Source organism: Salmo salar, chromosome ssa13 (assembly GCF_905237065.1).
Source record: "Salmo salar chromosome ssa13, Ssal_v3.1, whole genome shotgun sequence".
Taxonomy (NCBI): domain Eukaryota; kingdom Metazoa; phylum Chordata; class Actinopteri; order Salmoniformes; family Salmonidae; genus Salmo; species Salmo salar.
Genome location: NC_059454.1, coordinates 111,512,138 through 111,536,215, shown reverse-complemented (window position 1 = coordinate 111,536,215; position 24,078 = coordinate 111,512,138). Strand labels below are relative to the sequence as shown.

The 24,078-nt window shown below is 42.9% G+C and overlaps 1 protein-coding gene across 1 annotated transcript in view; it reads right to left on the bottom strand.

The window, feature by feature from the left end:
- The window catches only part of LOC106568589 (phospholipid phosphatase-related protein type 1), a 140,637-nt gene that overhangs the window by 60,020 nt on the left and 56,539 nt on the right, over nt 1–24,078 (bottom strand). The window contains exon 3 of the mRNA XM_045692700.1: nt 9,595–9,783. Coding sequence (XP_045548656.1) covers nt 9,595–9,783 — 189 coding nt within the window. The remainder of the gene's footprint in view (nt 1–9,594; nt 9,784–24,078) is intronic.

Genomic DNA, 24,078 nt, shown 5'->3' with positions numbered 1-24,078 from the left:
CTGATTTCTGCCATGGACTTCCCGTAGGCTTCCCATTCTAGGAAGCCTGGTTGGCGACGAGGCTACCCTAGCCCGAAACCATGAATCCTAACACCCTAAAAGACAGCCCTAACCCTTGGGGGGGGGGGGGGAACAAACACAGACACACTGTGTCAACAAACATAAACACAAACACAAACACATGGTTTGAACAAATACAATCTGTTGTTGTTGTATTAGAGTAGACAAACCAACACAAGGAAGACAGCATTTATCTATTTTAAATCTAAATCTATTTTACAGGACAAGACAATAATTACAGTAAACGTCCTAAATCTATTTTACAGGACAAGACAATAATTACAGTAAACGTCCTAAATCTATTTTACAGGACAAGACGGTAATTACAGTCCACGTCCTAAATCTAATTTACAGGACAAGACAATAATTACAGTAAACGTCCTAAATCTAATTTACAGGACAAGACAATAATTACAGTCAACGTCCTAAATCTATTTTACAGGACAAGACAATAATTACAGTACACGTCCTAAATCTATTTTACAGGATGGGACAATAATTACAGTCCACGTCCTAAATCTAATTTACGTACATTTTCCTGCAATTTAATTTGTCCTAATGGACAACTTGGGGCTGTGTTTTTTTATTTATAAAAAAGCTTTTTTGAATCTAAGTATGTAGAAGGCTAATTGGAAAGAGCCGTTTCTGCCCAAGGAAAGGAAACTGAGGCAATGTGTTAGCTTCTATTTTGTATTTTATTTATTATGGATCCCCATCTGCCTGAGGTCCAGCAAAAGTAAGGCAGTTAATACAATTGTAAAAACATTACAATACATTCACAGATTTCACAACACACTGTGTGCCCTCAGTTCCCTACTCCACCACTACCACATATCTATCTACAGTACTAAATACGTGTGTATGTATAGTGTGTATTTTATCATGTGTGTGTGTGTGTGTGTGTGTGTGTGTCTGTGCCACTGTGTGTGTTGCTTCACAGAGGACAGTGTAAGAAATGAGGACAATGTCAGGAGTCAATGTGGTAGCTTCTATAAAGATAACTGGTGGAGAGAGACAGATGTACACCACATCCATGCAAAAAAAAAAACACACTAGTCCACATCCTAACATGTTACATTTCAGACTGGAACCACCAGCAACAGTGAAGGAAAAAGGAGGAGTACAATAAAGAGAGGGGGGGATGTTACAATAAAGAGAGGGGGGATGTTACAATAAAGAGAGGGGGGGTGTTACAATAAAGAGAGGGGGGGATGTTACAATAAAGAGAGAGGGTGATGTTACAATAAAGAGAGAGGGGGGATGTTACAATAAAGAGAGGGGGGGTGTTACAATAAAGAGAGGGGGGGTGTTACAATAAAGAGAGGGGGGATGTTACAATAAAGAGAGGGGGGGATGTTACAATAAAGAGAGAGGGGGGATGTTACAATAAAGAGAGAGGGGGGATGTTACAATAAAGAGAGGGGGGATGTTACAATAAAGAGAGAGAGGGGGATGTTACAATAAAGAGAGGGGGGGTGTTACAATAAAGAGAGAGAGGGGGATGTTACAATAAAGAGAGGGGGGATGTTACAATAAAGAGAGGGGGATGTTACAATAAAGAGAGGGGGGATGTTACAATAAAGAGAGGGGGGATGTTACAATAAAGAGAGGGGGGTGTTACAATAAAGAGAGGGGGGGTGTTACAATAAAGAGAGGGGATGTTACAATAAAGAGAGGGGGGATGTTACAATAAAGAGAGAGAGGGGGATGTTACAATAAAGAGAGAGAGGGGATGTTACATTAAAGAGAGAGGGGGGATGTTACAATAAAGAGAGAGAGATGTTACAATAAAGAGAGAGAGATGTTACAATAAAGAGAGAGAGGGGGATGTTACAATAAAGAGAGAGAGGGGGGGGATGTTACAATAAAGAGAGAGGGGGGGAATTACAATAAAGAGAGAGGGGGGTGTTACAATAAAGAGAGAGGGGGGAATTACAATAAAGAGAGAGGGGGGGTGTTACAATAAAGAGAGAGGGGGGAATTACAATAAAGAGAGAGGGGGGGTGTTACAATAAAGAGAGAGGGGGGATGTTACAATAAAGAGAGGGGGGATGTTACAATAAAGAGAGGGGGGTGTTACAATAAAGAGAGAGAGGGGGATGTTACAATAAAGAGAGGGGGGATGTTACAATAAAGAGAGAGGGGGATGTTACAATAAAGAGAGGGGGGTGTTACAATAAAGAGAGAGAGGGGGATGTTACAATAAAGAGAGGGGGGATGTTACAATAAAGAGAGGGGGGATGTTACAATAAAGAGAGGGGGGATGTTACAATAAAGAGAGGGGGGATGTTACAATAAAGAGAGGGGGGTGTTACAATAAAGAGAGGGGGGGTGTTACAATAAAGAGAGGGGATGTTACAATAAAGAGAGGGGGGATGTTACAATAAAGAGAGAGGGGGATGTTACAATAAAGAGAGAGAGGGGATGTTACATTAAAGAGAGAGGGGGGATGTTACAATAAAGAGAGAGAGATGTTACAATAAAGAGAGAGAGATGTTACAATAAAGAGAGAGAGGGGGATGTTACAATAAAGAGAGAGAGAGAGGGGGATGTTACAATAAAGAGAGAGGGGGGGAATTACAATAAAGAGAGAGGGGGGGTGTTACAATAAAGAGAGAGGGGGGAATTACAATAAAGAGAGAGGGGGGTGTTACAATAAAGAGAGAGGGGGGAATTACAATAAAGAGAGAGGGGGGTGTTACAATAAAGAGAGAGGGGGGATGTTACAATAAAGAGAGGGGGGATGTTACAATAAAGAGATGGGGGTGTTACAATAAAGAGAGGGGGATGTTACAATACAGAGAGAGGGGGGATGTTACAATAAAGAGAGGGTGATGTTACAATAAAGAGAGAGGGGGAATTACAATAAAGAGAGAGAGAGGGGAAGTTACAATAAAGAGAGAGGGGGGATGTTACAATAAAGAGAGAGGGGGGGATGTTACAATAAAGAGAGGGTGATGTTACAATAAAGAGAGAGGGGGGATGTTACAATAAAGAGAGGGGGGATGTTACAATAAAGAGAGGGGGGATGTTACAATAAAGAGAGAGGGGGGATGTTACAATAAAGAGAGAGGGGGAATGTTACAATAAAGAGAGGGGGGGATGTTACAATAAAGAGAGAGGGGGATGTTACAATAAAGAGAGGGGGGGTGTTACAATAAAGAGAGAGGGGGGATGTTACAATAAAGAGAGGGGGATGTTACAATAAAGAGAGGGGGATGTTACAATAAAGAGAGGGGGGATGTTACAATAAAGAGAGGGGGGGATGTTACAATAAAGAGAGGGGGGGTGTTACAATAAAGAGAGGGGGGGTGTTACAATAAAGAGAGGGGATGTTACAATAAAGAGAGGGGGGATGTTACAATAAAGAGAGAGAGGGGGATGTTACAATAAAGAGAGAGGGGATGTTACATTAAAGAGAGAGGGGGATGTTACAATAAAGAGAGAGAGATGTTACAATAAAGAGAGAGAGATGTTACAATAAAGAGAGAGAGGGGGATGTTACAATAAAGAGAGAGAGAGGGGGGATGTTACAATAAAGAGAGAGGGGGGGAATTACAATAAAGAGAGAGGGGGGTGTTACAATAAAGAGAGAGGGGGAATTACAATAAAGAGAGAGGGGGGTGTTACAATAAAGAGAGAGGGGGGAATTACAATAAAGAGAGAGGGGGGGTGTTACAATAAAGAGAGAGGGGGGATGTTACAATAAAGAGAGGGGGGGATGTTACAATAAAGAGATGGGGGTGTTACAATAAAGAGAGGGGGATGTTACAATACAGAGAGAGGGGGGATGTTACAATAAAGAGAGGGTGATGTTACAATAAAGAGAGAGGGGGGAATTACAATAAAGAGAGAGAGAGGGGAAGTTACAATAAAGAGAGAGGGGGGATGTTACAATAAAGAGAGAGGGGGGATGTTACAATAAAGAGAGGGTGATGTTACAATAAAGAGAGAGGGGGGATGTTACAATAAAGAGAGGGGGGATGTTACAATAAAGAGAGGGGGGATGTTACAATAAAGAGAGAGGGGGGGATGTTACAATAAAGAGAGAGGGGAATGTTACAATAAAGAGAGAGGGGGGATGTTACAATAAAGAGAGAGAGGGGGATGTTACAATAAAGAGAGAGAGGGGGATGTTACATTAAAGAGAGAGGGGGGGATGTTACAATAAAGAGAGGGTGATGTTACAATAAAGAGAGAGGGGGGGTGTTACAATAAAGAGAGAGGGGGGATGTTACAATAAAGAGAGAGGGGGGATGTTACAATAAAGAGAGGGGGGATGTTACAATAAAGAGAGAGGGGGAATGTTACAATAAAGGGAGAGGGGGGATGTTACAATAAAGAGAGAGGGGGGATGTTACAATAAAGAGAGAGGGGGGATGTTACAATAAAGAGAGAGGGGGGATGTTACAATAAAGAGAGGGGGAAGTTACAATAAAGAGAGAGGAGGGATGTTACAATAAAGAGAGATTGGGGATGTTACAATAAAGAGAGATTGGGGATGTTACAATAAAGAGAGAGGGGGAATGTTACAATAAAGAGAGAGGGGATGTTACAATAAAGGGAGAGAGGGTATGAAACACCAAAGTTCTTCTGACTGGCATGGAAGTGGCTAGAGTCTTCAGAGGCGGCAGGATAATTAGTAGTCTGAAACCAGGGGATGTGGTGCAGTGATAATTGGAGTGTAGAAACAGTGCCCTCTAGTGTTGATTCTGTAAAGTAATAAAAACGGTCGGTGTCTCAGCGCTTTCTACATGAGGACTTGAAAAAGATACATTTTACCCAGTTGTTGTGTCGTGAGCCCACGAGTGGATAACTCATGACATTACGTGCTAAGATTGTTTAATCGTCGTCCTTTTCTAGCCTATCACAAGACAAAGAAAACAGATGGTACGTCTCAGAATTGTCTGTTGAAGGTCATTTTCAGAGCCCCTTTATGACCCACATGTAGGAAGGGGAAGGGGAGGGGGGAAGGGGGGAAGGGGGAAGGGGAGGGGGAAGGGGGGAAGGGGGAGGGGGAAGGGGGAAGGGGAAGGGAGGGGGAAGGGGAGGGGGAAGGGGGAAGGGGGAAGGGGAGGGGAAGGGGGAGGGGGAAGGGGGAAGGGGAAGGGGAGGGGAAGGGGAGGGGGAAGGGGAAGGGGGAAGGGGGAAGGGGAGGGGAAGGGGGAAGGGGGAAGGGGAAGGGGGGAAGGGGAGGGGAAGGGAAGGGAGGGGGAAGGGGAGGGGGAAGGGGAAGGGGGAGGGGAAGGGGGAAGGGGAAGGGGAGGGAAGGGGGAGGGGAAGGGGAAGGGGAAGGAGGGGAAGGGGGAGGGGGAAGGGGAAGGAAGGGGGAGGGGGAAGGGGGAAGGGGGAAGGGGAAGGGGGAAGGGGGAAGGGGAGGGGGAAGGAGGGGAAGGGAAGGGGAGGGGGAAGGGGGAGGGGGAAGGAGGAGGGGGGAAGGGGAAGGGGGGAAGGGGGAGGGGGAAGGAGGGGGAAGGGGGAAGGGGGAGGGAAGGGGAGGGGGAAGGGAAGGGAGGGGGAAGGGGGAAGGGGGAAGGGGGAAGGGGAAGGGGAAGGGAAGGGGGAAGGGAGGGAAGGGGAAGGAGGGGAAGGGGGAGGGGAAGGGGAAGGGGAAGGGGAAGGGGGAAGGGGAGGGGGAAGGGGGAAGGGGAGGGGGAAGGGGAAGGGGAAGGGGAAGGGAGGGAAGGGGAGGGGGAAGGGGAAGGGGAGGGGGAAGGGAAGGGGAAGGGGAAGGGGGGAAGGGGAAGGGGGAAGGGGAAGGGGAAGGGAGGGGGAAGGGGAGGGGGAAGGGGAAGCGGGGTTCACTGCTATGTTCCAACAAAGGAAACCTTCTCTCCCCTTTCTCTCAGCAACAAAGAGGACATGGCCCAGAGAGAAAAAAGGACATATCATTTAAAATGTTGGGCTTATGACCTGTTGTAACAATCCGAATATAAATGTTTCTACTTTTCCTGTAATACGTGTTTCACTGTAATATGAAAGGTACAGACTTGACCAGAGCCATGTTTGGATTATGTATTTCATCCTGGAGATAGTTTGTTCATTGTTCAAGATACCTTTTGGCATTCTGTGAACACGTATGAGCAAATCTCATGTTATTTATCATATGAACGTTGCCATGTTGATTCCTTACAAATCAACTGGGTGGTCCCAATGACACAGACCGGCCCTTAGATCATACGGTCTGTGAGTCTCCCTATAAATACGAGGTCTTACTAACCAGAAATCACATCGGAACTTCGGGAGGTGTGTGGCCACCACCTTAGAGGTTCAGTGATTCATCGCTTGGGAAAGCGGACGCAACTCTGACCCGTTAACACACTCTGATCACTCACAACGAACCGCTGAGTTTCCCCATCTCTCTCAGAAGGGACCAAAACGTTATATTGAACACCAGTGTCATAACAAACGTTAATCTCCTTGGACTGAACGAATTGAGAACTGAACCGAGAAAGAAGAGCGAGCGAACGCGTGACCTCTTTCGAGAGGAAGCAACCCCTTTGACTGAAAGCTCCAACACCAGGACCATTGACCCCCTTTTCCCTGCCTACCACTCCGCCATGTCTCCCCACTGGACCAGATGACACTCAGCTAAATGTACATGTAACTACCTCATTGAATTTACCCTTATTCTGACACTGGGTCTGTGTAAACATGGTGGCAGTAACTGACTATTTTACAGCCATTTAAAGATAAGACTCTCGTTAATCTAACCACACTGTCCGATTTCAAAAAGGCTTTACAACGAAAGCAAAACATTAGATTATGTCAGCAGAGTACCAAGCCAGAAATAATCAGACACCCATTTTTCAAGCCAGCATATAATGTCACCAAAACCCAGAAGACAGCTAAATGCAGCACTCACCTTTGATGATCTTCATCAGATGACAACCCTAGGACATTATGTTATACAATACATGCATGTTTTGTTCAATCAAGTTCATATTTATATCAAAAACCAGCTTTTTACATTAGCATGTGACGTTCAGAACTAGCATACCCCCGCAAACTTACGGGGAATTCGCTAACATTTTACTAAATTACTCACGATAAACGTTCACAAAAAGCATAACAATTATTTTAAGAATTATAGATACAGACCTCCTCTATGCACTCGATATGTCCGATTTTAAAATAGCTTTTGGTGAAAGCACATTTTGCAATATTCTAAGTACATAGCCCAGGCATCACGGGCTCGCTATTTAGACACCCGGCAAGTTTAGCACTCACCATAATCATATTTACTATTATAAAAATGTCATTACCTTTTGTTGTCTTCGTCAGAATGCACACCCAGGACGTCTACTTCAATAACAAATGTTGGTTTGGTCCAAAATAATCCATCGTTATATCCGAATAGCGGCGTTTTGTTCGTATGCTCCAGACACTATCCGAAATAGTAAAGAAGTGTCGCGCGCTTGGCGCAATTCCTGACAATAAAATTCAAAGTATTCCATTGCCGTACGTCGAAGCATGTCAACCGCTGTTTAAAATCAATTTTTACGTCATTTTTCTCGTAGAAAAGCGATAATATTCCGACAGGGAATCTCCTTTTCGGCAAACAGAGGAAAAAATCCCAAAGGCGGGGCGGTCGGGGTCACGCGCATAAGCTAGTGTCTCTTGATGGGCCACTTGAGAAAGGCGATAATGTGTTTCAGCCTGGGGCTGGAATGACGACATTCTCTTTTTTCCCGGGCTATGAGAGCCTATGGACGACGTGGGAAGTGTCACGTTAGAGCAGAGATCCTTAGTAAATGATAGAGATGGCAAAGAAGTTCCAGAAATGGTCAGACAGGCCACTTCCTGTAAAGGAATCTCTCAGGTTTTGACCTGCCATTTGAGTTCTGTTATACTCACAGACACCATTCAAACAGTTTTAGAAAATTTAGGGTGTTTTCTATCCAAAGCCAATAATTACATGCATATTCTAGTTACTGGGCAGGAGTAGTAACCAGATTAAATCGGGTATGTTTTTTATCCAGCCGTGTCAATGCTGCCCCCTAGCCCTAACAGGTTAACCTCTGTGCGACCCCTAGTGGAACCTTACTGATGTAACCTCTATGCGACCCCTGGTGCAGCTATCCTTAAACCTCTGAAGACTCTAGCCACTTCCATGCATCAAATCTCCAGTAAATACTCTAATAAATGATCTTGAATATCCATAGTCAAAGTCAAAACACAGTGAAAATAGCAGTCCCAATCAAACATAGAAATAAATATTTAAAAAGAAATTAGGTTGATATATTGATATTTTCCGTTTTATTAATGAACATATCTCTCCATTAAATACAGAAAACAACTAAGATAATGGAGCGCTGATAAAAGCACCTTCGTGTCTGGAGACAGAAGTCCCAGAGGAGGTTAAACTTGTAACACAAAGTGAGACAGAAGGACAAGTGCTTAACTCCTAATGAAATAAAGTGACACTGTACTTTAACAGGAAATGAGAAAGAAGCTGCGTCCGTCACTAACAGAGACAGGAAGCGAGAGGTGCATCCATAGATGATTTCATTGTACCTGTTCAATGTTGTTGCATGTATACACAGTCTGATCTCTTTGCCCCAATATAGATATTTTTCTTTGTTTCTTTACTCATCAAAGTAAAATGCTTTTCAGATTGTCACAATATTATTATTTATACATTCTGGTAATATGACTATTACCTGTTAATGTTAATTTAATCTCAATTGGCTTGAGCAACAGTGGACTTGTCATCCATGCTAATAAAGCTAATCAGACAGACAGACAGACAGACAGACAGACAGACAGACAGACAGACAGACAGACAGACAGACAGACAGACAGACAGACAGGGTTCACCTGGGAGGGACAGACAGACAGACAGACAGACAGACAGACAGACAGACAGACAGACAGACAGACAGACAGACAGACAGACAGACAGACAGACAGGGTTCACCTGGGAGGGACAGACAGACAGACAGACAGACAGACAGACAGACAGACAGACAGACAGACAGACAGACAGACAGACAGACAGACAGACAGACAGGGTTCACCTGGGAGGGACAGACAGACAGACAGACAGACAGACAGACAGACAGACAGACAGACAGACAGACAGACAGGGTTCACCTGGGAGGGACAGACAGACAGACAGACAGACAGACAGACAGACAGACAGACAGACAGACAGACAGACAGACAGACAGACAGACAGGGTTCACCTGGGAGGGACAGACAGACAGACAGACAGACAGACAGACAGACAGACAGACAGACAGACAGACAGACAGACAGACAGACAGGGTTCACCTGGGAGGGACAGACAGACAGACAGACAGACAGACAGACAGACAGACAGACAGACAGACAGACAGACAGACAGACAGAGACAGACAGACAGACAGACAGACAGACAGACAGACAGACAGACAGACAGACAGGGTTCACCTGGGAGGGACAGACAGACAGACAGACAGACAGACAGACAGACAGACAGACAGACAGACAGACAGACAGACAGACAGACAGACAGACAGACAGACAGACAGACAGACAGACAGTACTCACGATGATGGTGGGAGTGGCGGCGACCACGCAGTAGAGGATGAGGGGAGGGATGAAGCTGCTCTCGTCCACCCCGGGGTAAGGCTTCATCAGGTCAGCATCGTTGCAGAAGAACCCCTGGACGTGGATGCCGAACGTGTCGGTCAGCTCAAAGTAGTAGGCCAGCAGGACGGTCCCTGCCAATATCACCAGCTGGAGAGACAACATCAGGGAGATATCAGGCTGGAACCCTAACCTAACCTAAATACAACCTGACCTAACTCAAACACAACCTAACCTAACCTAAATACAACCTGATCTAACTGAAACACAACCTAACCTAACCTAAATACAACCTGACTTAACTCAAAGTAGTAGGCCAGGAGGACGGTGCCCACCATGATCACCACCTGAAAGAACAACACGCTCACATTAGTGACTAAGGCTTTGTTTACACTGTTTAATCCTCAAACCAATTTAGTTTTTCAAATCCGTTTTGGAATACTGACTGTCCAAACAGCAAGTTACAAGTGACCAAATCAGATTTGTGTGTGTTTGTTCAGATAGCTCTGATAGTTGTCATAGTAACAGAAGGTGTTTGAGCAGTGGTGTAGGCTGATTGGTGATGGTGCTCGTGCTTCCTATCACTCAGAAGTTATGTAGCAAGCTAAGGTGACAAATATGCAAACGTGTAAGAACACGTTTAAATCCTCAAAAGATAACATGATCCAACTAGCTAGCTAGGTAGCTGTTCAGCTAGCCACATCAGTCAACTAGCTAGCTAGGTAGCTGTTCAGCTAGCCACATCAGTCAACTAGCTAGCTAGGTAGCTGTTCAGCTAGCCACAGTAGTCAACTAGCTAGCTAGGTTGCTGTTCAGCTAGCCACAGCAGTCAACTAGCTAGCTAGGTAGCTGTTCAGCTAGCCACAGCAGTCAACTAGCTAGCTAGGTAGCTGTTCAGCTAGCCACAGCAGTCAACTAGCTAGCTAGGTAGCTGTTCAGCTAGCCACAGCAGTCAACTAGCTAGCTAGGTAGCTGTTCAGATAGCCACAGCAGTCAACTAGCTAGCTAGGTAGCTGTTCAGCTAGCCACAGCAGTCAACTAGCTAGCCAGGTAGCTGTTCAGCTTTCTAGCACATTCATTCATTTGTTTGTAAAACAATTAACAAGGCAGTTAATTAGCTTCCACGTGTTTTTGTCAAACTGTCAACAGAGTAGCTAGAAAGCAACAAGATATGCGGAATAACAGTTGAGGGCAAATAAATCAGAGTTGACCGTTCGGACACAAAATCAAATACAATTTTATTTGTTACATACACGTGTTTAGCAGATGTTATTGCAGGTGTAGCGAAATGCTTGTGTTTCTAGCTCCAACAGTGCAGTAATATCGAACAAGTAATATCTAACAATACACACAATCTAAAGTAAAGGAATGGAATTAAGAATATATAAATATTTGGACAAGCTATGTCAGAGCGGCAAAGACTAAAGCTTCAAACTGTAACCAGTGCGCCTGCAACCTGGTTCAGATTATCAGTCAACCTACCAGGGTAGTTACAAACAGCACAGGAATGAAATCATCAACATGTATTGACCACATCTTTACTAATGCTGCAGAAATGTGCTTGAAAGCAGTATCCAAATCCATCAGATGTAGTGATTAAAATATGTGACTCGTTTCATGAAACTGAACGTACGTTGCGCGTCACTACTTCACAGGAGATCCAGCTGAACGTGAACTTTTTATTTTGATACAAAATGCGTTCTGGAACATATGACCTTTCATGTGCCTTATTTAACAAACATGTACGCCATCTGTAAATACTAATACAATTGTTAAATTACGAGCCTAGTTTGTTTAGCCACGGAAAAAAAGACAGGAACCTTCCGACTAGCCATGATTGGCTGAGATAATGGATGGGCTGGAGCTCGGATTGGTCTGCCATGTAGCATGTTTCTGTCTATAACATGAGCTGCTCAGTATAGTATATGTAGCTAATCCTTTCTTTCTGGCTTTTTTGAAAAATATCACGTAGTAGAATGTCAAAAGCGTTGCTCTCCACTTTCTCGAGGACCGAGTTTTGAGATCAGTGGAATTAGAGTATTGATAGCTAAAGAAATTGAGAAAATTCTGGCGTTTGATTGCAAATATGCAGAGGGAGTCGAAAATAGAACACACAGATGGCTGTTGTATAAAACACCTGTCTCCGGATTACATCTTCAAATTAAGGGCAACCATGGAATCCGGGACAGCGGGAGAAGCGTCCATCCATGTATACGGGTAAGAGAGTCTAGCTAGCTACATTTTCATATATTACAATTCATTTTGTCAGAAAGTCGTTTTCATTTCAAGTTAAAGTGTACTGTTACCTTTCTAGCTAACGTTAGCTGGCTAGCTCGCAAGGTAACGTTACGTGTATGATCTGTGTAGTAACATTATTCGTATCTCAGAGCCATTTGCATTACTAGTTATAACCTAATGTTAGCTAGCTAACATTGAACCTAGTTGGTTAGCTACCTGCAGATTCATGCAGGGTAGTAACATTATGAGTTGGGATTATGGTTCATTGTTTAGCTAGCTAGCTACATGTCTAAACAAAAGACTCCACTATACAAGTAACCATTTCACTAGAATGTTCATGATGTCACTGCGACAACTGTCGATAGACGTAGCTGGTAAATTCGCTCTTTCTATCTACTCCGATTTCAGAGCACTCTCGTCTGAGTGTGCCAGAGCGCAGAATAACTGACGAATTTACGAAGACTCAACACCCGTTGAATATGGCCGGTGTCAGTAAACGTTGGCAAAAAGGCGTAATTATATTGTTTCCAGCAGCACAGTTACAGTCACCAACGCTCTGGAATAACATGAAAACAGCCTAAACCAACTCTGTTAGGGCGAGTAAAATAGCCAGAGTGAGCTGTACTTTCATTTGTGTCTGGAAGTAGCTAGCAAGCTAGCCAACATTAGCCGGTTAACTTTGGTGCTTGACTGCTGTTGTGAGGTCAAAACGTTTGGATCAACCCTACTCCTCGGCCAGAGCGTCCAATGTGCTCTCTGAAAGATCCGAGAGCGAAGCGCTCTGAATTTAAGAACGGACTATCTGACACTAGATTGAATTTATGATCACACCCGTAGTATAAACCAGCCTTTAGTCTTAAAATCTTTGGTTGTTTAGTACATGGCCTGACATGTGAATCCTTAAAGAGATGGGTGGGGCCAAGGCTTAAGAGGGTGTGAACGATGCTGAATGGGTGGAGACAAAGAAGAGCTCTCCAGTAGGTACCAACATATTCAAGTGCAATTTTCTCAAAAGTGAGGTTACATGTTTATCAACTTTCAAAGCATAATTACTTTCCCATTGTTCCTCAACTGCAGTACATGATATACAATTTTCTCTACTTTTAACCAATGTAAAAAAAAAACACCATTTCAAATTGTGCTACATAAGACTGAACTGAGCCGGTCGGTCACAAATAGCCATATCTAGAAAAAACAATGTTCCAAACGCTGGGAGTAATAGAGTGTATAAGAAGTGTCATGACTTGCCCTTTGTGGGAGGATCATAGGCGCCTCTCTCTCTCCCTCTCTCCCTCTCTCTCATAAATACCTGCAGTAAAACTCTCTCTCCCACTCTCAGAAATGTAAGTTAAATCCCTTTGTAACCACAGAGAGAGACGTTCCAGTAAGGTAACATCAAAAGGTTGAATAATTAAACAGTATTTCCATAATCCAAACATTTTGAATGGTCCATGGGTATTTAAAGAACAACCCTGTTGAATTTGTTACTAATTTGTGATGTAACTAAAGATGGTAGAACAACAAAACTGTATCTCTGAATGTGTATATTTCCCCGTTACCAGACTTACATCTAAATGTTGTGGAACTTACATGACTAAATATTAAACTATCTGTCAGAAGATGAGATGTGATGTTAGGCTTCTAAATGAGAGAATTGTTTTTCATATGAAGTCTTAACCAAGTCAGTGGCCACGCCCATGTGAGCACAGACATTATGAAAAATGGAGGGAACGCCCCTTTTTCCCCAGAGTGCTTAAGTAGCACTCGTGACAAAATGTACATTTAGTCAAGAAAACGCAGGGACGGGAATCCCCACATTGAAATGGCTACCACTCTATAGACCAGAGGACGAGAGGACGGAGTACATACGCATGAAATGGTTAAGAAAACGACAAGATAACACATTCCCAGTCTGCAGCTGTATATGTAAAATAGTCTAGGAAACTTGTCCGAAGAAGAGAGAGAAGAAGAATTTCCTCTCACCACTAACCTCAACCGAGAACCACCGAAAGATCCATTCTGGAGAACATTTTCCTTTCGAACGACCGAATGGTACTCTGAAAGAATGGTACTCTGAAAGAATGGTACTCTGAAAGAATGGTACTCTCTGATAAGGAGAAGGGCAGGGGTGCTTCATGATTAATGACTCCTGGTGTAATCATAACAACACACAGGAACTGAAGTCCTTTGGTTCACCTGACCTGGGCTGTCAGAGTCACTGGGTTAGTGACTGTGCTATGTTCCAAGACAGCCACTGTGGTCCGCAGCCGCTTGGCTGTATTTGTCTTCATTTGAACAATCCACTCACTTCCAAAACCGGTGGAAATTGTTTATATGAAAGCCACTTTCACTGTGGCACAGAATGTTTTCATTTAGATATGGCAACTTATGTAACTTACCTTCTATTGTTACACTCAACATCAGTACATTTTATGGTCCCCCACGATGAAATCGAGAAAGGGACTATGAATCTGTCTCCGTACATTTGTTCATGTGTACGTCACACGATATCTCAGACACCACTGGGTGGATGATGCATCATTCATGGGGGATGACATGTTACGATTGCCTTGTTTGTTCGTTTTGTGGTTAGCTGCTGATGACCCACACCAATAGATGAACCAGGTCACAGGCTGCATGACTACTAACACTTTATATAACCAAGACCAAAGACTGGTTGGCTAGTAGCATTTAGGCTAACATAAGTCAAATAAAAAATAGTTGGGTGATGTTTATAACGAGGATATTTTTCTAAAACTCTTAGGACCAGTTTTCCAGAAACAGATTAAGCCTAGTCGTGGACAGAAAAAGCAAACCCAATGGACATTCTCCATTGAAATGGAGTCTTAGTCCAGGTATAGGGTTAACCCGTTTGGGGTAAATTGGCCCTTAGTTACAAGAGAACCGGCCTTAGTTACAAGAGAGCAGCTTCCGTTCCATTGACCTTGATGGAGTAAGGAAGGAGACAGACAGTCTAATCAAATACCTACACTTTAATCAGCACTACGACATTACAGACAGTCTAATCAAATACCTACACTTTAAAATTACAGACAGTCTAATCAGCATCAGTGATCAATACGGACAGCGGGTCCTGTCAAAAAAAACGAACAAACAAGGCAAACGTAACATGTCATCCCCCATGAATAATGCATCATTCACCCAGTGGTGTCTGAGATATCGTGTGACGTACACCCTTCTCGATTTCATCGTGGGGGACCATAAAACATACTGCTGTTGAGCGTAACAATAGAAGGTAAGTTACATAAGTTGCCATTTCTAAACGAAAACATACTGTGCCACAGTGAAAGTGGCTTTCATATAAACAATTTCCACCGGTTTTGGAAGTGAGTGGATTGTTCAAATGAAGACAAATAAAGCCAAGCGGCTGCGGACCACAGTGGCTGTCTTGGAACATAGCACAGTCACTAACCCAGTGACTCTGATAGCCCAAGCCCCCAGATAATTCCCGTTATTACCTCATGAGTTTTGTGTATTGTCTGCTAGAAATTCTCTCAATTCTAGGGGTGCTAAAATCAGACTGTAATATCTTCGGCAGACTTTAAAACCAGCCTGAGGCTAATGGAGCTAATGGAGCTAATGGGGCTAACATAGCTAATGGCGCTAATAGAGCTAACGGGCTAACAGAGCTAATGGGGCTAACGGAGCTAACGGGCTAACGGAGCTAACAAAGCTAACGAGGCTAACGGGGCTAACGGAGCTAACGGGGATAACAGAGCTAATGGGGCTAACGGTGCTAATGGGGCTAACGGTGCTAATGGGGCTAACAGTGCTAATGGTGCTAACAGAGATAATGGGGCTAACAGAGATAATGGGGCTAACAGAGATAATGGGGCTAACAGAGATAATGGGCCTATGAATGTACAAAGTATTATCCCCAAGATGGGCATGTTGGACATTTGGTTCCAGTATACAAATCCTGACATTTGAGTGTGCTCTGAAACATGGTTAAAATCTCTCTTGATGATAATTCCATTGCACTTCATGATTATAATGTTTACAGATGTAATAGGCCAAAGAATGTGGTGTAGATATTTTTGTGAAAAACAACTTTAAGGCGACCCAATCTCTCAATGTCTCGCTTCCCAAGCAATTTTAAATACTGGTTAGAAATGTAATTTACAGGGATCTATCGCCCTCCCACCCTCCACCACAGCAGGTGTTAATTTCTATGTTGCAGGGATCTATCGGATGTTCTGTCTTCATCAAGTCCCTACTAGAGAAGTTCTGGATGTTCTGTCTTCATCAAGTCCCTACTTGAGAAGTTCTGGATGTTCTGTCTTCATCTCTAGTCATAATGACATGGTTAATGTGCTGGACAGGACACAGCACCATCTCAGATGCTTCTCTAGTCATAATGACCTGGTTAACCCACTAGACAGGACATCATGGAACCCTGACCTGTTCACCGGACGTGCTTGTTGCACCCTCGACAACTACTATGATTATTATTATTTGACCATGCTGGTCATTTATGAACATTTTAACATCTTGACCATGTTCTGTTATAATATCCACCCTGCACAGCCAGAAGAGGACTGGCCACCCCTCATAGCCTGGTTCCTCTCTAGGTTTCTGGCCTTTCTAGGGAGTTTTTCCTAGGGAGTTTTTCCTAGCCACCGTGCTTCTTTCACATGCATTGCTTGCTGTTTGGGGTTTTAGGCTGGGTTTCTGTACAGCACTTTGAGATATCAGCTGATGTACGAAAGGCTATATAAATAAATTTGATTTGATTTGATCATCTCAGCTGCTTCTCTAGTCATAATGACCTGGATAACCCACTAGACAGGACATCATCTCAGCTGCTTCTCTAGTCATAATGACCTGGTTAACCCACTAGACAGGACATCATCCCAGCTGCTTCTCTAGTCATAATGACCTGGTTAACCCACTAGACAGGACATCATCTCAGCGGCTTCTCTAGTCATAATGACCTGGATAACCCACTAGACAGGACACCATCTCAGCTGCTTCTCTAGTCATAATGACCTGGATAACCCACTAGACAGGACACCATCTCAGCTGCTTCTCTAGTCATAATGACCTGGTTAACCCACTAGACAGGACACAGCACCATCTCAGCTGCTTCTCTAGTCATGATGACCTGGTTAACCCACTAGACAGGACATCATCTCAGCTGCTTCTCTAGTCATAATGACCTGGTTAACCCACTAGACAGGACATCATCTCAGCTGCTTCTCTCGTCATAATGACCTGGATAACCCACTAGACAGGACATCATCTCAGCTGCTTCTCTCGTCATAATGACCTGGATAACCCACTAGACAGGACACAGCACCATCTCAGCTGCTTCTCTAGTCATGATGACCTGGTTAACACACTAGACAGGACATCATCTCAGCTGCTTCTCTCGTCATAATGACCTGGATAACCCACTAGACAGGACAAAGCACTGCCCTTTATATTGATCTGTCGAAAGCATTCGATAATGTTGATCATGCACTGCTGCTACGGAAGCTACCCGACCAAACTAGACCAAACTCTGCTGATGAATTTCAGTGACATTTTCTTAACATAACTAAAAGAATCTCACAAGCCTCAATACTAAGTGCTTTACTGTTCAGTCTTTACATTCAGAATGTTTGTTTGTCCCTGAATAATAATAACTGGGGCTTACATCTCTATGGAGATGACAGTAATTTATTTCTGGGCCCCCTCAGTGCAGCAGGTCATTCACGACCTCCAGCTTGGTTTTAATTCTATTCAAGAATAGCTCACAGATCTTAAATTAGTGCTAAATGCTGATAAAACCAAGTTTATGTTTTTCTCTCCAGGTCTCGTAAAATGTATTTATCCTAAATGTATCGTACCTTTATCCGTACGTTGAGAGGATCCCGAATTGAGCTAGCCCCCCATTACAAGTATCTAGGTATTTGGATTGACGATAAGACACACATTGATAAGCGGACAAAATAAGTTGTGAGTAAACATTGATTTCCTGTATAGAAATAAATAGTGTCTCACTTGAAAAAAGGAGGAAGATTGTTTAAGCAACACTCCTCCCAGTAATTGACTGACGAGTCAATCTACATGCATACAGCAGTCTCTGTGTTGAAACCGCTAGATTCAGTCTACCACTCAGCCTCTGTGTTAAACCCTCTAGATTCAGTCTACCACTCAGCCTCTGTGTTTAAACCTCTATATTCAGTCTACCGCTCAGCCTCTGTGTTTAAACCTCTATATTCAGTCTACCACTCAGCCTCTGTGTTTAAACCTCTAGATTCAGTCTACCACTGAGCCTTGCGTTTTATAACTGGCAATAAGTTCTGTACTTTCCACTGTCTCTTATATAGTTCTGTTGGTTGGGAGTCTCTGACTTCCGGAAGGAACCAACATTGTCTATTATTTGTATGTAAAGCACTTCTCCAGAAGCTCTCATACTACCTCACCTCTAAATTAAAATCTCTTGACCGGTTGATTCTAGACTTTCCACGGGTCTCCTCTGAGTTAGGGAAGACTGCTTTCAGTTCCTATACCCCTCAGTCCTGGGATGACCTATAAGTCACTCTAAAACATATTATTTGGTCCCAAAAGGTGAATTCAGGGCTCTGCAAAAAAAAAAAAAAGAATGTGACCAATTAAAACTCAACTTGTTTTGGTTGATTGTAGATATTAGTTGCCCTTTTAAATGGAATGTCATTTATTTGAAATGTTGTAACTGTCATTTTGAAAGTGACCTCTGTACAACAGACATTAACACTCGCTTAAATGTGTCGCTCACATTGCTTGAACTGATCTTCACAGGACACCATTGAGACCCTGGTCTAAGATAGGATCCCCTGGTTAAATAAAGGTTAATCAAAAATAAACATGGTAGAATCTAGACCATTCTGTGCTTCCAACTTTGTGGCAATAGTTTGGGAAATGCTCTTTCCTGTTTCAGCATGACAATGACCCCGTGCAGCGAAGTCCATACAGAAAAGGTTTGTCGAGATTGGTTTGCCTACACAGAGCCCTGACCTGCCTGATGGTGAAGCGTGATTCATCACTCCAGAGAACACCACTGCAGCCGACGTTTGGCATTGGGCATGGTGATCTTCGGCTTGTGTGCGGCTGCTCGCCCATGGAAACCCATTTCATGAAGCTCCCGACAAACAGTTATTGTGCTGACGTTGCTTCCAGAGGCTGTTTGGAACTTGTTGGTATCCTGTGATGGTGTCACGTTGAAAGTCACTGACCTCTTCAGTAAGGCCATTCTACTGACAATTATTGTCTATGGAGATTGCATGGCTGTGTGCTCGATTGTATACACCTGTCAGCAACCGGTGTGGCTGAAATAGCCGAATCCACTAATTTGAAGCGGTCCACATACTTTTGTATATATAGTGTATAAGAATATCAGTCAATAAATAATTACACGTGGTCTCCGGTTGAGAGGCCTGTTGCCAAATTCTCTAAAACAGTCCTTATGGTAGAGAAATTAACAAATTCTCTGGCAACATCTCAGGTGGACATCCCTGCAGTCAACATGCCAATTGCCAACTCCCTCAAAACTTGAGACATCTGTGGCATTGTGTTGTGTGACAAAACTGCACATTTTAAAGTGTCCTTTTATTGTGAGAAATATTATTTTATGAAATGCTCACTAAAAGGAATGTAAAAAAAAAAAATGGAGCAACTTTTTTGTTGTTGGGGAAATGAGCTTTTTCTGCATAAAGTATGGAACATTTCTGGGATCTTTCCTTTACAGCTCATTAAACACGGGACCAACTCTTTACATGTTGAGTTTATATTGTTGTTCAGCATAGTGGAGTACCACTGATAGCTTGCCATTTTGGATTCAGCTCTATTCATTAATTACAGCCCATCTGAGTCCCGCTGTACGACCAGCTAGATTAAATTCAATCTCATTTTCAAGTTACACATCTATTCCACAAGGTCTTTAGTCGCTAATATAAGTGTCCACAATGACCACTCTGTCATCAGCACAGGACTGGGTGACAGGAGATGGTGACATAATATGAGAGGAACTCTAGAAGTGACAGTTTTGTGGCCAGCATCCAGGACCAAAGTGTCTGAAAAAAGGTACTCAGTCTAGGGCCCAATCCCCAATGGACCCTCTGATAGGCTAGGTGAAAGTGTCAACATATTGCATATATTAATCAAACCCAATCAGATCTCCACAAGTGCATAGGGTCTAGGGGTCCATTCGGGATTGGTCCAATGACTGCAGATATTTCCACGGAAGTGTAATGGGCATTTTGTTACCTAGACTTGCATTGCAAGACCTACAAAACCACGTCGTTGTCATGCCTCCCTTGTTTTCCGTCCGGGTAGTCGTTGCCTATGCTAGTTTCAAGTGTGGCCAACAGTCTGTGATATTTATATTTATTGAAATTGTAAGTGGATTACGCTGGTAAAATCAAACGTCAGGACACGTTCTAAACCGCTCTGGTGACAAACACACACTCCATTCGTCCACATGATTGCTGGCTACGCTTTGCTAGCACCGAAAAAAATTTGTGAAGATTTCCCATTATTTTGTTTTGAAAGGAACCAAAAAGACAGAGGCAGTAAGCCACTTTGTAGGCTAACTCAACTGAGCTGCTAGCTAGCTAACTAGCTAACTTTACACCCTGTTTAGCTAAGTTAATTAAATGTCATCAGCTAGCTAACTTCCTATTAGCTAGCTATCTTCCTATTAGCTAGCTATCTTCCTATTAGCTAGCTAACTTCCTATTAGCTAGCTAACTTCCTATTAGCTAGCTATCTTGATGTAATCATTGTAAATTGAAGACACAGTCTCCAAATGTATTTGTAGATAACAGCCATGGAAGAGGGTGACATTGAAGCACCAGCTGTCAGCAAAGGAAGAGTGTAGGCTACTGGACAGGGCAGGTCACTTTGTGGGAGGACATTATGAAAATATTCTCCAGTTCCAGTCCCTACGGAGGAAAACTACCAGGATAGAGAGATAATACCAACATCATATTCAGTGCTATCTAATTTGACTATAATGAAGGCTGTCCTCAGCTATGGAAGGCTTGTTTGCAGATGAAGAGAGAGATCCCAATGAATCTCCCGAGAGACTAAGGGTATATCCTATATTTACATTTTAGTCATTTAGCAGACGCTCTTATCCAGAACGACTTACAGTAGTGAATGCATACATTTCATACATTTATTTTTTTTTTTTTCTTTTTTTGTGCTGGCCCCCCGTGGGAATCGAACCCACAACCCTTGCGTTGCAAACACCATGCTGTACCAACTGAGCTACAGGGAAGGCTATACGCCATGGGTTATATGTATTAGCCTACCTATGTTAGCAAATGTTGTTTACAAAAATACATTTAAAACATCACACACAATGTATAAACCTATTCAAATGGGAGCAGGTCAACCCTGCTGGAGGTCTGCTGGGTGTAGAGGATAACACACCTGATTCAGCTTATCAAACCTAGTGTGTGATTGGTCGGGCTGGGCTAGAAGTAAAGTCCCGTGTGGCTCAGTTGGTAGAGCATGGTGTTTGCAACGCCAGGGTTGTGGGTTCGATTCCCACGGGGGAATCGACCAGTAAGGAGAAAAAAAGGAAATGTATACATTCACTACTGTAAGTCGCTCTGGATAAGAGCGTCTGCTAAAATGTAAAAGTCAGCCAATGGAGGGTTTTGGATTGTTCACCTGAAATGATGCTTTAGTATTAATAGTCTATTTGTTACTAATTCATTTTCTAAGTGTCGTTTAGACATATCAGTGTAATCTTTACATACCAGTTAGCTTATTTGTACATGTTGAACTAGTGCCAATGTCGATGAATCACACATCACATCGCTGCAATAGAAAAGGGAAGGGTTAGTTCTGTCTGTAAGGTGTCTGTGTTTCTGTGTCGTTTCCTCAAATTGACATTTCCTTTTTTTCCCCCCGTCTGGTTGTAAGATCTCCAATCTGTTTCATTGGGATTGTCAGCCTATCATATGGCATCGCATGACATGACAACATGCATCGCCAATGTAACCATACAATAGACCTACAGTTACCATGTCATTACTGACCTTATGGGCATGTGCAATGCACCCTTTGTCATCTGAAGCAGAGAATAGCTCAACTCACACAGCATACACGTTGAGTTAAATGTTCTCAATTGAAATATGAGGCAGACCATATACTAGATTTTGTACATACCTTTTAAAGTGCTGACATATACATAGTAGTATGAAAAATAAAGAGACGACAATTAGGCTACAGGAGATGAGCGTTACAGGTAACATTTTCTGAGGTTCGTTGCTCGCAAAATGATTGGAGTTGTTCCCATTGATAGACAGTGCATGGTTGCTCTATGTATCACTGATCCTGGATAAGCTAGCGACTGGGCTAACACTGCTAACCTTTTAGCTCAATCAAATGTTTATTAACATTTTGTTGGCTTAATAATTCGGAGAGAAATTGAACTAGCTACTAGTTAGCTAGTTATACTGTACCTAGGTAGCTTAGGTTAGCCGACTTCTCTCAAAACAAATCTCATTGTGGCTAGCTACTTCTTGTCACTCATGCTAGCCTGCAAAGCCAAATATCACTTCAGAAATGTCCAAATTAAACATTGTAGACCATTTCTCCCCTGTTGCTGCAGCTTCAGCCCATTCTCGAAATAACAGAGAAATTCTGTGAAAACCAGCGTGCTTCAAATGTTTTGTCACCAGTGCCTCTTTGTTTTGTTAACATGCTTAAGTCCTCACACACTGTTGCTCCTACAGCCCTAATCTGGAGAGCACCTTCGGAGCTCTGCCCAAGAAAAAACGTTGTAGGGAAGCCATCATTCTCTACATAGTGCACGACTCATGACCAGGGCCCATAGTGCCATTTGATCATAGCATAGCCCAGTGGTGTAAAGTACTTAAGTAAAAATTCTTTTGAAGTACTACTTCAGTTGTTTTCTTGGAGTAGTATTTACTTCACTACATCCCTAAAGAAAAAATATGTACTTTTTACTCCCATACATTTTCCCTGACACCCAAAAGTACTCTATATATTTTGAATGTTCAGGCAGGACAGCAAAATGGTCCAATTCACACACCTATCGATATAACATGTTGTCATCCCTACAGCCTCTGGTCTGGAAGACTCACTAAACACAAATACTGCATTTGTAAATGTCTGTGTGGGAGTGGGCCCCTGTCTGTCAGTAAATGTAAATTTACTAAATGAGTATATTTAAGTAAATTTAAGACAATTGTGTCATCTGGTTTCCTAAATATCAGGAATTTGATGTATAGCATTTACTTTTACTTTACTGAAGCAAGACCATTGAGTGCTGAGTACATTTTAAACCATTTTTTATTTTTATTTTTTACTTTTACTCAATAAGTATTTTACTGGGTGACTGACTCACTTTTACTTGAATAATTTTCTACAAAGATATCTGTACAATTGAGAACTTTTTTCCACCACTGGCATAGCCTACTAACCGCAAGATGCTGAACTCCACAATCACAGCCTGCTGGTCAATGGTCTAATCCACAGGAAGTTGGTGGAACCTTAATTGGGGAGGACGGGCTCGTGGTAATGACTGGAGCGGAATTTGTGGAATGGTATCAAATACATCAAACACATGGTTTCCATGGTTTTGATGTCATTCCGTTTGTTCCGTTCCGGATATTATTATGAGCCTCCTGTGATCCAATCTGACACGTCAATCATTTCCGATTTAATAACAGAAATAATCATCATCAACAACTTGAAATAATGAATTGTTCGGCAAATGGTTTCGATATGTCAATGTTCTGTTATTGGTTAAATCTGAAGTCATATCAGACTCTATGAGCTGAGAACACTCAAATCTGAAGTCATATCAGACTCTATGAGCTGAGAACACTCAAATCTGAACCTTGACTTCATTTTCACTGGTGATTTAAATTGTTAAGCTTCAGTTCAGGGACTGATTTAGACCCTGAGAAACTGGTGAGTGAGTTTTAACCTATCAGATGGAGCTTATTCAGATGCTTCCTTCTTATCAGATGCAGGTCCTCTCTCTACAGCAGGGGTCAGAGTTTAAACTAACAGTTTCACCAGTTCCTCTCTCGCTACCAGCAGTGGTGAGTTTTTTAACAGTATACAGTTTCACCAGTTCCTCTCCCGCTACCAGCAGGGGTAAGTGTTTAACCATAAACAGTTTCACCAGTTCCTCTCTACCAGCAGGGGTAAGTGTTTAACCATAAACAGTTTCACCAG